The 13625-nt window shown below is 39.4% G+C and overlaps 2 protein-coding genes across 2 annotated transcripts; one reads left to right on the top strand and one right to left on the bottom strand.

Annotated features, from left to right (window-relative positions):
* Positions 1 to 5858: 5858 nt before the first annotated feature.
* LOC120424907 (uncharacterized) lies at positions 5859 to 8271 on the bottom strand. The gene is made up of 2 exons (XM_039589200.1): positions 8009 to 8271; positions 5859 to 7525 (listed from the first exon to the last, which is right to left on the bottom strand). The coding sequence occupies exons 1-2, from the start codon at positions 8139 to 8141 to the stop codon at positions 6162 to 6164; spliced, it is 1497 nt and encodes a 498-aa protein (XP_039445134.1). The 5' UTR covers positions 8142 to 8271; the 3' UTR covers positions 5859 to 6161.
* A 4506-nt stretch (positions 8272 to 12777) lies between these two features.
* LOC120424905 (peptidyl-prolyl cis-trans isomerase-like 3) lies at positions 12778 to 13564 on the top strand. The gene is made up of 3 exons (XM_039589197.1): positions 12778 to 12919; positions 12986 to 13341; positions 13410 to 13564. Exons 1-3 carry the CDS (start codon positions 12833 to 12835, stop codon positions 13534 to 13536), a joined length of 570 nt encoding a protein of 189 aa, XP_039445131.1. The 5' UTR covers positions 12778 to 12832; the 3' UTR covers positions 13537 to 13564.
* The last annotated feature ends 61 nt before the right edge of the window (positions 13565 to 13625 follow it).

The raw sequence follows: 13625 nt of genomic DNA, 5'->3' as shown, positions 1-13625 counted from the left end.
CAAAAGTTTCAAAAATTTCAAAAATTTTAAAAATTTCAAAAATTTCAAAAGTTTCAAAAATTTCAAAAATTTCAAAAATTTCAAAAATTTCAAAAATTTCAAAAATTTCAAAAATTTCAAAAATTTCAAAAATTTCAAAAATTTCAAAAATTTCAAAAATTTCAAAAATTTCAAAAATTTTAAAAATTTCAAAAATTTCAAAAATTTCAAAAATTTCAAAAATTTCAAAAATTTCAAAAATTCAAAAATTCAAAAATTCAAAAATTCAAAAATTCAAAAATTCAAAAATTCAAAAATTCAAAAATTCAAAAATTCAAAAATTCAAAAATTTTAAAAATTTAAACATATATTATTTATTGATTCAAATAATTTTTAAATTTTTGAATTTTTGAATTTTTGAAATTTTGAATTTTTAAATTATTGAATTTTTGATTTTTTGATTTTTTGAATTTTTGAATTTTTGAATTTTTGAATTTTTGAATTTTTGAATTTTTGAATTTTTGAATTTTTGAATTTTTGAATTTTTGAATTTTTGAATTTTTGAATTTTTGAATTTTTGAATTTTTGAATTTTTGAATTTTTGAATTTTTGAATTTTTGAATTTTTGAATTTTTGAATTTTTGAATTTTTGAATTTTTAAATTTTTGAATTTTTGAATTTTTGAATTTTTGAATTTTTGAATTTTTGAATTTTTGAATTTTTGAATTTTTGAATTTTTGAATTTTTGAATTTTTAAATTTTTGAATTTTTGAATTTTTGAATTTTTGAATTTTTGAATTTTTGAATTTTTAAATTTTTGAATTTTTGAATTTTTGAATTTTTGAATTTTTGAATTTTTGAATTTTTGAATTTTTGAATTTTTGAATTTTTGAATTTTTGAATTTTTGAATTTTTAAATTTTTGAATTTTTGAATTTTTGAATTTTTGAATTTTTGAATTTTTGAATTTTTGAATTTTTGAATTTTTGAATTTTTGAATTTTTAAATCTTTGAACTTTTTTGAATTTTTGAAATTTTGAATCATACATCATACATATCATACATAGAGCAGACATATAAAAATCTCCGAAACACGCATTCAAAACTTTGCCCCCGGCTTGCCGGTACTTGTCGGGTATCAGAAAATGAGTACCCGACAGGTACCGACACATATTTTTCTTCTACAGATGAACTTGAGATCAAATTTGATACCTGCTTTGCTACGCGCGGTGGGAGACTCGGGGGCAAACTAGAGAGCAAATTTGGTGGGAATCAAATCGGGTAGCAAACAGTTAAACTTTCGACATTTTCGAAAAATTAAATTCTTTGAAATTTTGAATAGGATTAAAAAGTTTAATAAACTTTTAGCATTTCTAGGCATGAATCAACACATAATTATTGATTTTGAAGGTAAACGAGAGCAAAAAATGATAAAAACCCATATTTGCCCCCCGCGGTGGGCTTGTTTCGGTGGCAAATTTGCTACCCTAGCGGTGGGGATGACGGAGTTTTTTCAAGGTGGCAAATTTGATCTCGGTATTCATGAGCCGGGTGCAAATTTGATTTGCACCCCAGCGCTGGAGATGCCCTAACAAAAAACAAAAAAGTACTCTAAAGCTGGTAACTTTGAGCTACTACTTCTAAGAAGAGAAATCTACCAAGTACCGATTCGGAATCATTTTATTTACTGCAAAGCAAAAGAGCAAACTTAAAAGAAAAGCTGCAGCAAACTTCAACCAACCGTACTTATTTACCTGTAATGCGACACCTTCTCAAACTAGCGTTCAGAGAACATATTTTTTCCCGAACAAGCTGAAAAATTTTCATTGAAAAAAATAAACCAGCAATTTAAACATACAGAACACACACCCACATAAAGAAATCATGATGTTATCAAAACATAACTAAAAAAAAAAACAAAAATCTGGAACGTGGAAAAGAAAAGATATTTTTGGGGTTTTTTGAGAGTATAAACAAAAACAAACTTTTTAACTTAATCTGGGCAAGATTTTAGGTTTCCTTACCCCACGCAAAAGCAAAGTAAAGAAAAAAAAATATACGGGGAAAGATTTTATTACTATTACAAGTTTATATTTTATCCTTTGTTACTATTATTGTAGAAACTCTTTACATAGTAAGCAAATACGATAAACTTACAGCGACACCCACACAGACTAAAATAATACTTTTTTTTTTGCGCAAGTAACTCACACCTCTTCGCGCGAGCGTGTGCCTCCCGTGGATTCGGTTGAGGCGCAACGCTTTCGCAATGGAAGAAGACAGGAGACTTAAAACATAAACGGTAGTATAATAACAGAACTAAATGTGCATACTTTTACGTATTTTATTATTATCAATTACGATCAGTGTTTAAAACAAAGATTGCTACCCAGAAAGTGGAACTATGAATAAAGAATAATACAACACACTTTTTTTGAGTTTCGTACACGGGACAAACAAAAAAAACTCGAGCTGATCTTTTTTGGTCTTGGTGTAAAAATATCCGAATTCCTTTTTTAGGTTTTCCTAGGGATTGCATGATTTAATATAGGGGACACTCTCGTGTTTTTGATCCTATCTCTATCCAACCAGCAATAAATCTTTTGTCAGGAGAATTGGGTCCTAAAATGAAGCTTAGATTGCTGATATTATTGTTTACAGCGATAAAGCTTATTTTTCTGAGTACAATGACCCATTGCACGACCACAAAGAGTTAAAAATGGATTTTTGAATCAATTTGGAAAAATTAACCCCGCGGTCCTTCTTGACAGAAAAGCTCCTACTTGACAGCTCTTTCCAAAGGGACCATAGTTGATCCATCGAAAAAATGTTGTCTTGACAAAAAAAATGTTTGCGTTATAATGAAAAAAAGTGATCAGAAATGGTTTTTAATCGTGTTTTTTACCGTTGTACATAAAAAATTACATAGGGCTTTAGCACCCAATTGTTAAAATTGCAAATTAATTTTCAATTTGAAAATTTTATATGCCTTTCCATAAATTTTTCAAATTGTCATTGCAATCACTTTTACAGAAGATTGTAATTATATCGAACTTTTGGCAACTCAGACTCAAGTTAGCAGTACTCGAAATTAGGGGAAATATACCCATTTTAAGCCTAATAAGCGGTCGTATTTGAATGATGATGGATAATGTAGAGTGTTGCTTGAAATTTAAAAAATATTTCCCAAATGCATTTTTTTTTCTTCCAGCGCTCTTTTGGGTCTGCTTCGTGCTGCCAAAATTGATGAAATTTTAAGCGAACACTCACCAAAAGCAGCATTTATAAAGAAAGTTTCCTGGCAGCACTTGCTCACTCCAACAGGTGCTGCACCAGCATGTTGGTGGTGTTGGTGGCCACCCTTTGTTCTTTATTTGCCTCCGCTTCTCGCACGGTTTTCTTCAGCCTTCGATTGGAATGGGTCGTCAAAAATCAAACGTCAAAAGACTTGGCGAGTTTGTTTTTTGATGGCGCTTGCTAATTATTTACATGTTTCGGGATTATATTTCAAGTGAGTGACTAACTTGTGTGCAAAATAACATGTTGCCGGTGGTTGGAAGCAATTTTATAACTTAAGCGCTTTGAAAACGTTAGCGCAAGTGAAAAGATATTGATGGCGACTTTCGTTAAGCAGTTAACCTCTCATCTTGCGTGTGGATGTGTGTGCCACCAAAATGATGAGAAATGGTCTCGCAAAATAGAAAGTATGATCAAAAGTTCTGTTGCTGGTAAGTTTATAGCCTAAATAGTATTTTTGGAGCTTTAATCGAGCATCAAACTCTTCATCTGACGAAGATAGGTGTTTGATTAGAAAGGATATATTTCCCCAACGTAGATCTCTAATCTAATCTAATCAAAACCTAACGCAGCCAATCTTTCGAAGGGATCCTTGAGAAGCCTTAGGCTAGATTACGTTTAGCCTTCTTCTTGTCATTGCCCCCAAATATTTTTTTATAGTTTTAATGAACAAAATTTTAATGTTTTGCTTTTTGGGTGCTTCTGAATGCCCCTGAAGACCCTGACTCAAGGCACTTCTAAAAACACCCAAAAATTAAAAATTGTGTTTATTGGACCTTTTCAAAACATAACTCAAGATTTGCTTTTGTGGCGCGCCATTGTTTTAGAATGCATTGAAACATAACAAACGTTAAAGCGGCCAGGCCTACTGCGTCAAGTTTACCACGGGTAATTCGTTGCAGTGCGTGACACTGACGATATCTCGAAAACAATTGGTTCGATTTTCAATATTACAAAACTAAACTTTTGCGAAATTTTCGGAATTTTTCAATAAAATATTTCAAATAATTTATTATGTGGTTTAAATTATGAAATATAATAAATATAATCTATTTGTAGACATTTTTCAAAAGTAAACCTTGATTAAATATTTTGAAATAATTTTTATTGGAAAGATCAGAAAATTTAACAACAGTTTCATTTTCATTAAAAATTGGACCAATCGTTTCCGAAATATCGTCACTCAAAAATTACAACCTTATTATGTGATACTTAGAACTTCTTCCAGACTAATCAAAAAGCCACTTTTTTCACCAAATAGATTCGAATTTTATTCAGTAATTTTCTATTGGAACTTTCACATTGGCATATAGTTTTATCATCAAATCAAATACATTTTTTTAGTATCAAGATGCCGAGAATTTGCAAGCAATATGAACCCTTCCCTAACACCGACGTGAGCTTTAAGTACGTAGAATTTATTTAATTTTAAATAAATAATGCGTTAACGTCTATGAACTAAACTGACAAGAAATACGGTATTCAACGGTCGATATCCGATTGAATTACGATTTATCTTATCACATATTTGTCCTATAGAGCACTGTTTTTGCTCTTTACTTCATTCTTCATTTCGACTGAATCAACTTCTGCTGAGTCCGGAGCGTGAGAGCAGTAGGCTTGGTTTCCTTCAAACATGCCGGCAACTGTGCTGAGCAAATAGCGCGTTCCTGCGCCGTATTATTGCGATTTTGGCATTCTCAATAATAGGGATCCGCCGTTGTCTGCCTGAGTGGATCAATCGGACCGCGCACTGGACTCATAATCCAGAGGTCGCTGGTTCAAATCCCGAGGCGGACGCAAAAAATTCTAAGTGTAAAATATAGGTATTCGGTGCCCTCTCCCCGTGCCATACCTTCACACTTAGGAGACCAGGGAGGCGGAGTCTTGTCGCAAAAAGAACGATACACACCTGTGGATCCGTTGACGAAACCGCAAGGTTTAAGAGGGCCACATTATAAGGTGTTACGTCGATTCCGTTTTTTTTTTTCCGGGATCCGCCGTCGGTATAATTTGATTAGGTACTTTTTGGGTGTTTTTTTTTATCCGTCGATTCAGGCTGTACTTTCAATCAATTTCTTTTTGTATTCTTTAAAAATGTGAAAGATTATTTTGTTTTTAAAATATATTGGGTTAGATGATTTCATTTCTTTGTTTCATGTAACTTTGCCAATGTCACTGAGAATAAAAATATTTTTCTGTGGCCAATTTCGGTTGTGTTGTGGATCTCTCTCTTTTTTGATGTTTGTTTTGACCCAAACTATGTTGCGACTTTAAAAACTATTGGTTTAAGTTTATATCAAAAATGTGAAAAACTCTCATAAAATCGAAACAATGACTGAAAATTATAAAAAAAAAACAACTAAAAGACAAAGATTTGAGTGAAAAAGGTGCAGTGTTATTGCTACAAAGATAACCATCATGACGAAGAACTTTAGATACTTGAATAGCACGTCCCGAGATTGGAAAGGGTGTTTCATTTCATCTTATTTTTTGGTTGGAGCGTGGACGATCCCGACGATTATAAAACAAACAAAGGATGTTCGGATTGTTTCAGGAACCGACAATTGAAAAGACGACCGCTTTCACGTATCAACGGGTACACGAGTAATATTTTCAATAATTGATTTCGCTCCGACACTTTGCTGCTTTGCGCTCGAGCCATGACTTTATCCACAAATGATTTCAAGAGAACGGGAGATGGGTTAAAACAATCCAAACAAAAGAAAACCAAACTATTCTACTCACTCAAGTTCTACCGAGTTGCCACACACTGGGTGTGCGTTGCGTGTTGATGAAAAGTGGGGGGAAGGCAACGTCTCTCTTTTGACTTTATACTCTTCTCAATAGGCTGCACGATTCGTGTTAAAATGGTTTGTGTCGCGTCTAGTAATCGTCACCGCGCGAGACGACCTCCTTGCAGCTGGGACGCAGCATGATCGTGTGCTCGTACTGGGCCGTGAAGCAACCCTTGACGTCACACAGCGGCGGGTACGCCTCGACGACGCCCTTGTCGCACAGGTCCTTGAGGGCCATCTGGTACTTGGTGGCTCCGGCCCGGTCCAACCATCGCTTGCAGAACGCCAGCGTGCCAAAGTTCTTGTTGATCGTGCCGAGCAGTTGCTTGGACGATTGCAGTCGCAGTGGCACGAAGGGAGCTTCAAAGTTCTTCATGTAATGGGAGCAGTCCATGTCGTCGTGCACAATTCCGCGGCCAGTCGAGCCGAACGTTTCAATGGCGTAGAATTCGTTCTCCTCCATGCGGGTCGTTTCGCCGCCCTTCACGATCGGCACCGTCTTGCCCGAGTGGATGCGGTACGGACTGATCGAGTGGCCGTTCAAGTTGCGGATACTCTTCACCTGGTACGTTTTTCCGTCCAGTTCCACCTCGTACGACTCCATGACCTCCTGGATGGCCGCTCCGATGTCGCATAACCTCACGTCGATGCCGGCCTCCCGGATTCCGGTGTTGGTGGCGTCCTTGACCGCTTCGAGCAGTTTGTCGTACTTCGGGTTGAACGACAGCGTGAACGCACAATCGATTATCCGTCCCTTGATGTGCGTTCCGAAGTCGATCTTGGTCACGTCGTCGTACATCAGCACCGTCGGATCACCGGCGTTTGGCGTGTAATGCGCAGCGCAGTGGTTCCGAGAGCATCCCGTCGGGAAGGCCAAACCAGCCTCCAGCCCCTTTTCGCCGATCATTTTGCGTGCGGTATTCTCCAACTCTTCGCAGATCTCGATCATCGTCATGCCCGGTTTGATCCACTTTTGCATGTACTGTCGCGTCTGTCGGTGCGCTTCGGCCGCGTGACGCAGCTCGTTGTAAATGTCCAGATGCATCCGGTCCAGGGCACGCTTCTCCTCGCTCGTGAACCGATCCTTGGCGGTGGTCGCATCCGGATACTGCATGATCTCACCCTCCGGATATTTACCGTCCTTGAACTGCTCCGCAATGGGAACCTCTGGCTTGACCGCCTTGCCGCCAGTCGACGCACCAGCAGTCTTCTTCTTGTTGCGGTTACGCTTCTTCTTCTTCTTGGCTCCATCGGCGCCGGCCGCACCGCCATCCTCTTCGTCATCGTCATCTTCGTCGCCGGCTTCCTTGGCCGCCACCGGGGCTTCTTCCTTTTTCTGCTTATCTGCCGTTTCCTTGGCCGCTGCCTTCTCGGCGGCACGGGCCGCCTTCTCCGCAGCTTCCTTTTCGGCTTGAGCTTCCCTCAAGACGGCAGCTTCGGCCTTCTCGGCAGCTGCAAAAATAGGAGAAGAAAAGATGGCTATTAAGGAAGTTCTTGCACGAATGAGAGACTATTTTGTCACGATCTAAAGCGCGTAAGGTAGAATAGTATGTATCTAACCTACATATTAATTATATTTTTATTACATCCACCTGGTCATGGTGCATGATTCATAACTTGAGCTCGCAGAAAATTATAATTCAATGATAAACAACTTTCCCGTACAAAATCAACTCTAATGCTCTAATGTATCAACCACAAGTGCATCTCTCAAGTGGACACCATCGCCGACTGCCGGAAGGGTGAGCGAGCGCCCTCCACTATCAAAAACAACCCCACAACGGTCCATTTTTGCGGTCTGCTGGTCAACACCAGGAAGTCGCAAAAACCTCATTCCTCTGTTTTTGTTGTTTACGCCACTTTTACCACCTCTCAACCCACAACCTACTCTGCCACCCACCACCCCTTTCCCACCCTTCCCCACCGAGCACTCACCAGTCTTCTTCGGTCGTTTGGGTTTGTTCTTCTTCTTCTTCTCGTCCGGAACGTTCTCGTCGGCATTCTCATCGTTGACTGCGTCCTCCGGTTTGTCCTGCACCGGGACCGGTTTCGTTTCGACGGCCGCCATCTTTACACCACAACTTTCTGGTTTGTACCTTCGGGGGCTCGGAGTGTCCGCGGTTGACTTTTTTTGCACGCGAGAGGAAGGCGAAAAATGCGTGCGTGCTGCTACTGCTGCTGCTGCTGCATGTGCCGCGCGACAGTTGACAGCTCGCGAAATGTCATGCGTCGGAGCTGATATGCGCGGTTGTCAAAACTGCTCGAATGTTTACACGGTGATTATTTTTTATATACTTTTTTACATTTTTACTCATCGTTTGAGTAAACCCTATAACGCCCATAAATGGTTTTAGAGAGTGCTACTTCAGGTTTTTCGGAGCGATTTTGGATCGGCTCCGGAACTTTGAGACCTGATTCAACTTTTTTAAATATGAAATTCAAAATAACTTGTTTAAGAGTGCAGATTTTGACGTTTTGAAACTTCAAGCTGTTTGTTTACGTCTTATCTTTATTTATCAAACGTGATTGCGCAGAAAAGGACGGTTGTGTTGTAGCCGATTCCGAATGGTATTCCGTGTAAGGAACTTGAAATCGAGCAAAAGCTTAGGGCAAACCCTGGGGTCTTTGGACGTAAGGAACAGTACAGCTAGGACTCGAAGTTGGCCAATCGGAAGCAGAAGCGTTAAATACATTTTTTTAAACAAACAATTTGGGTCCTAAACTGCCCATGTTTGCATCAAAGTCCCATATTGTCCGTTTCTTCCGATGGTACACGCCGCGCGGAATTTCAGAATGTGCCGCAGACACTGCACTTTTGGTGCAATAAAAAACATTCCCGGCAAAAATGTCATGCAATTCGCAGAAGAAGATCAACAAAAACAAAATGCACAGTATGGGATTTGACAGCGCGCATTTGCCGAATGTGCGGCGCGTCGTTTCGAGGCTGGTATGCCGCGTTTCTTTTTCGGGAATACGCAAAAATCAAACCATCCACATTAACGACCCCCGGGTCTTTTGTGGTCTCTATTGCAAGTTTCTGCAAGAACCTAGGAGTCCGAAGGCTTGAATGGGGAGAGCACCTAAACCTCTTTCTACTCCAAGGAACCTTCCACCCCAGTGTTTGAACTGACGACCTTTGGATTGCGAGTCCAACCGCCGCCAGCGATTCCACCGGAGTAGGCTTGGTTTGGTGTGTTGTTTGTACTTATGGCATGGAGACGACTCCTACACCTGGAATGACTTAACGGCCTGACAACCAAGGCCGGGACCGACATTTTACTTCCTCATCCGATGGAAGGTTGCAGCAGATGAGAATCGAACCCAGAATCATCCGCTTACAAAGCGGACAGCGTAACCATTCGGCCACGCACTGCCGGGAATACGCGCAATATGCAAAAACAACAAGCTGAGACAAACGCAAGTGAAGTAGTGGAAATGTACCTTTTCTAATCAAACACCTATCTTTGTCATATGGAGAGTTTGATGCTCGATTAATGCTCCAAAAATACTATTTAGGCTATAAACTTACCAGCAACAGCACCGCCTCGAGTAGGCACGCAAATTTATGCCATTTACTGGTCAAAAAGATCAAATTTAATGCACTTTTGATCATAATTTCTATTTTGCGAGACCATTTCTCATCATTTTGGTGGCACACACATTTACACGCAAGATCAGAGGTTAACTGCTTAACGAAAGTCGCCATCAATATCTTTTCACTTGCGCTAACGATTCCAAAGCGCTTAAGATACAAAATTGCTTCCAACTACCGGCAACATGTTCTTTCGCACATTAGTTAGTCACTCACTTGAAAAATAATCCCGAAAAATGTTAATAATGGAGCACTTCCATTCGAGCAGTTTTTGCTTTTTTCTACAATGCATTTCTTATGGAGCGAACTGTTAAAAACTGCTCGACTGCGGGTGCTCCATTAGCAAGCACCATCAAAAAACGGAAAATGTGCGTGGCCCAATGCACTCGACTGATTAGAACGCATTTGGATTTATTTTTTTTAAATGCTTGTAAAAGGAATAGCATAACTTTTAATAAAAGTGAAAATAAACAGAAATGTTCACAAAAATTTGCTCTACAAACAAAAAAAATATTACTGTAATGGCAAAAGTAACTCACTGTTGAAATAAAAGGTGGTCAAAATTTACTACATTAAAAGTATTTATCTTGTTTTTAATATGAAAACTTTTACTGCTACAGTTTTTTGAAAATCTTATTGCTAACTGATTTAAAAAATTTAACCTAGGTTTTAACTTTTACTGTACAATTTCTTTCATTTTGTCGGTCTCGTGTAACCGTGTACGCCAAAGTCCAACATGTAAACAAACATTTTGGTAGTGCCGGTGGTGAGTGAGTTGTCCACGAAGCGAATCAAATCCGGACGCGGCCACAACCAGGTTTTAACGTTGAGGAGAGGAATCCGACGGAAGAGGAAAACGACGAGAAGCGGCATAATCAGTGGTTAGCGCGGTGCCGGCGGTTTACGAGCATCAGCAGCAATATGTGCCGGAAGTGATGACGGGACAGTGTGGGATGTCTCGAGGGTCCGCAGTCCATTTCTCACTGCGGGACATGTTTGACGAGCATTACCTAAACATCCGGAAGAACAGTTTGCACCAGTTCTGGAAGGACCGTCTGTACGAAAGCCGCAGCTGTCGTACTTGGATTACTTCAAGAGGTTGGAGCGAGATCCGACGAACCAGTCAAGAACGTCTACCTGTAATATCGAAGAAGTCACCGGTGAGTATTGAGAGTGTCTAGCCAATGGAGCACTTCCATTCGAGCAGTTTTTGCTTTTTTCTACAATGTATTTCTTATGGAGCGAACTGTCAAAAACTGCTCGACTGCGGGTGCTCCATTTCGTTTACTTTCAAACGCTTAGACTGCTTGCAACGCGGCTCTACTTTGTTCTAGCTGTTTCATTTTTCAAATAGAACTGAAACAGACCACCCGCAACGCGGAGTTGCAGTTTTATTTTTCAAGCAGTATTTTGAAACCGAAATAAAACTGCTCGACGAGTTTGTTTCAAACGTGAGACGATTTGGAACTGGAATAGCAATCAGTTTTAAAAAAATTAGATATATCCAGGTTTTTAAGCGAAGATGGCGTTCTAATGGTGAACGCCCGAAATGTCAAAATCACGCAGTGGTACCAATATTCCGAAAGCAGTGTGCCATGGCATGACAGCCACATTTGTTTTCTAATGTTGGTGCTACTGCGCGATTTTGACATTTTGTATGTTCACCATCAGAACGCCATCTTCGCTTAAAAACCTGGATAGAGATATCCACGTGTTCTTACACACACACTATGATGCTGTGTTGATAATCATTCGCACACAATTAAAAGCATTTCTTTATTCAACATTTAGATCCAGACATGCCAGATTTTGAAGATTTTAGGGCACATCACAAAAACGCAAATAAGTTTAACTTGATGGCAAAATAATATTTAACAAATCTGTTTTTGGCAAAAGAAGCAAAACATTGTTACCTTTTTCGTGAGTAATTATTTTAATTAAAAATCATCGAATAACATGGCAAAACAATACGTTTGAGCATTGAACCTGTGCTCGAAAATCTTCAAATGTGGCATCCCTGTTTAGATCAGCGCGTTGCGAGCATCGTGTTCTAGTTTCATTTCCGCCAGTTCTAAAAATTTAAAACTGCTCGCAATGGAGCACCCGCAGTCGAGCAGTTTTTGACAGTTCGCTCCATAAGAAATACATTGTAGAAAAAAGCAAAAACTGCTCGAATGGAAGTGCTCCATTTGAAACAATGGAGCACCCGCAGTCGACCAGTTTTTGACAGTTCGCTCCATAAAAAATACATTGTAGAAAAAAGCAAAAACTGCTCGAATGGAAATGCTCCATTCCCGCCCGCAAACACTCATCAGCTTCAGACGGATGAACGTTGACGACGAGTTGGCAACATCTGTGTCATTCTCGAAGGAGGACAAAGTGATCGGAAACTTAAAGTTCAGGCGCTTCACTACACAGCCGGAAAACGTCGACTTCCCTTCCCGAATCAATAACCCATGGCCAACTCCTCCAAGCTTGTCGTACCGTAAGAATCGGTACAGCTTGGACGCGGAAGTTGGCCAATGATAAGCAGATGCGTTAAATACAAAAAAAGAATGAAAACATACTGTTTTAATATCAAAATATTGAAATAAAATCCATCACATTTTTCGGGAATCATCACTGTAATGTTAAATGTTATTTATTCTTGCCATACAAAGTTTTTTCTTATATTAAAAGTAAAAAACTTTTACCGATACAACGATTTTGTTCTAGAAATGCATTGTAGTATCAAAAACTTTCCAACTTTTAAATTAAAAAGTTTGAACTTTCTAGACTTACTACGAATATTCACCAACGCGAACTTTGAATCCAACGAACGATCTTTCTAAATTTACAGTATTTTTTCTTTGTGTGTACTCGGTGTACTTGGTTTTTCAATCAGCATCATTCAAACACGACCGCGAGAAATTAAAAGTGAGAGTGTGTGCGTGCAACATGGAGTTAAACTTTTCGAAGTGCCATGGGAACCTTCACAGAAACTGCACAGAAAGTTTAACTCCATGTTGCACACACTCTCACTTTTAATTTCACGATTAGGCTTAAAATGGGCATATTTCCCCTATCTGTATTAATTTAAACTAACGTATATATGAGATCGGCGAAAGGTAAAACAAATTAAACGTGTATGACTCACTGCTCGAAACTAATCGAGCTCTTTGATTCCGATGTTTACCAACACTTCTCTCTCAGTGCATTCCAAACAAAAAAAATCAAACACAAAACTTCAAATCAAACGTTTAAAATTCAAAATGGTATGTAAAATAAAGATTTTACCATAAATTTCGGATGTTTAACTAAATTCAGTTTCACCTCTTCAGTCCGCCACCCTGCACACCGACGTCGGCGACATCAAGCTGGAGCTGTTCTGCGAGGAATGCCCGAAAACGTGCGAGAACTTTCTGGCCCTGTGCGGAAGCAACTACTACAACGGGTCCATCTTCCACCGGAACATCAAGGGATTCATCGTGCAAACGGGCGACCCGACGGGCACGGGCAAGGGCGGTCAGTCGATCTGGGCGCGCAAGTTCGAGGACGAGTTCCGGGACGGGCTGAAGCACAACGAGCGCGGCATGATCTCGATGGCCAACAACGGGCCGAACACGAACGCGAGCCAGTTTTTCATCACGTACGCGGCCCAACCGGCGCTGGACCTCAAGTACACACTGTTCGGGAAGTGAGTTGTGGAGCCTGGTGAGGGTTTGGGAGGAAGTTTGTTGATTTTATCATTTCTTTTTGTTACAGGGTGATAGACGGCTTCGAGGCGTTGGATGAGCTGGAAAAACTTGCGGTCAATCCGAAAACGTACCGACCCGTGGTGGAAAAACGGATAAACAGTGTCACCATTCATGCGAATCCGTTGGCAGGATAATTGATAAAGTAATAAAACATATTTTTATACTTGAGGTTTTTCCCTTCTTATACATAAGTTATAAGTGTATCCTGTTCACAATGTCTGGC

Source organism: Culex pipiens, chromosome 2, assembly GCF_016801865.2.
Source record: "Culex pipiens pallens isolate TS chromosome 2, TS_CPP_V2, whole genome shotgun sequence".
Classification (NCBI taxonomy): Eukaryota; Metazoa; Arthropoda; class Insecta; order Diptera; family Culicidae; genus Culex; species Culex pipiens.
This window is presented reverse-complemented; position numbering and strand designations above follow the sequence as displayed.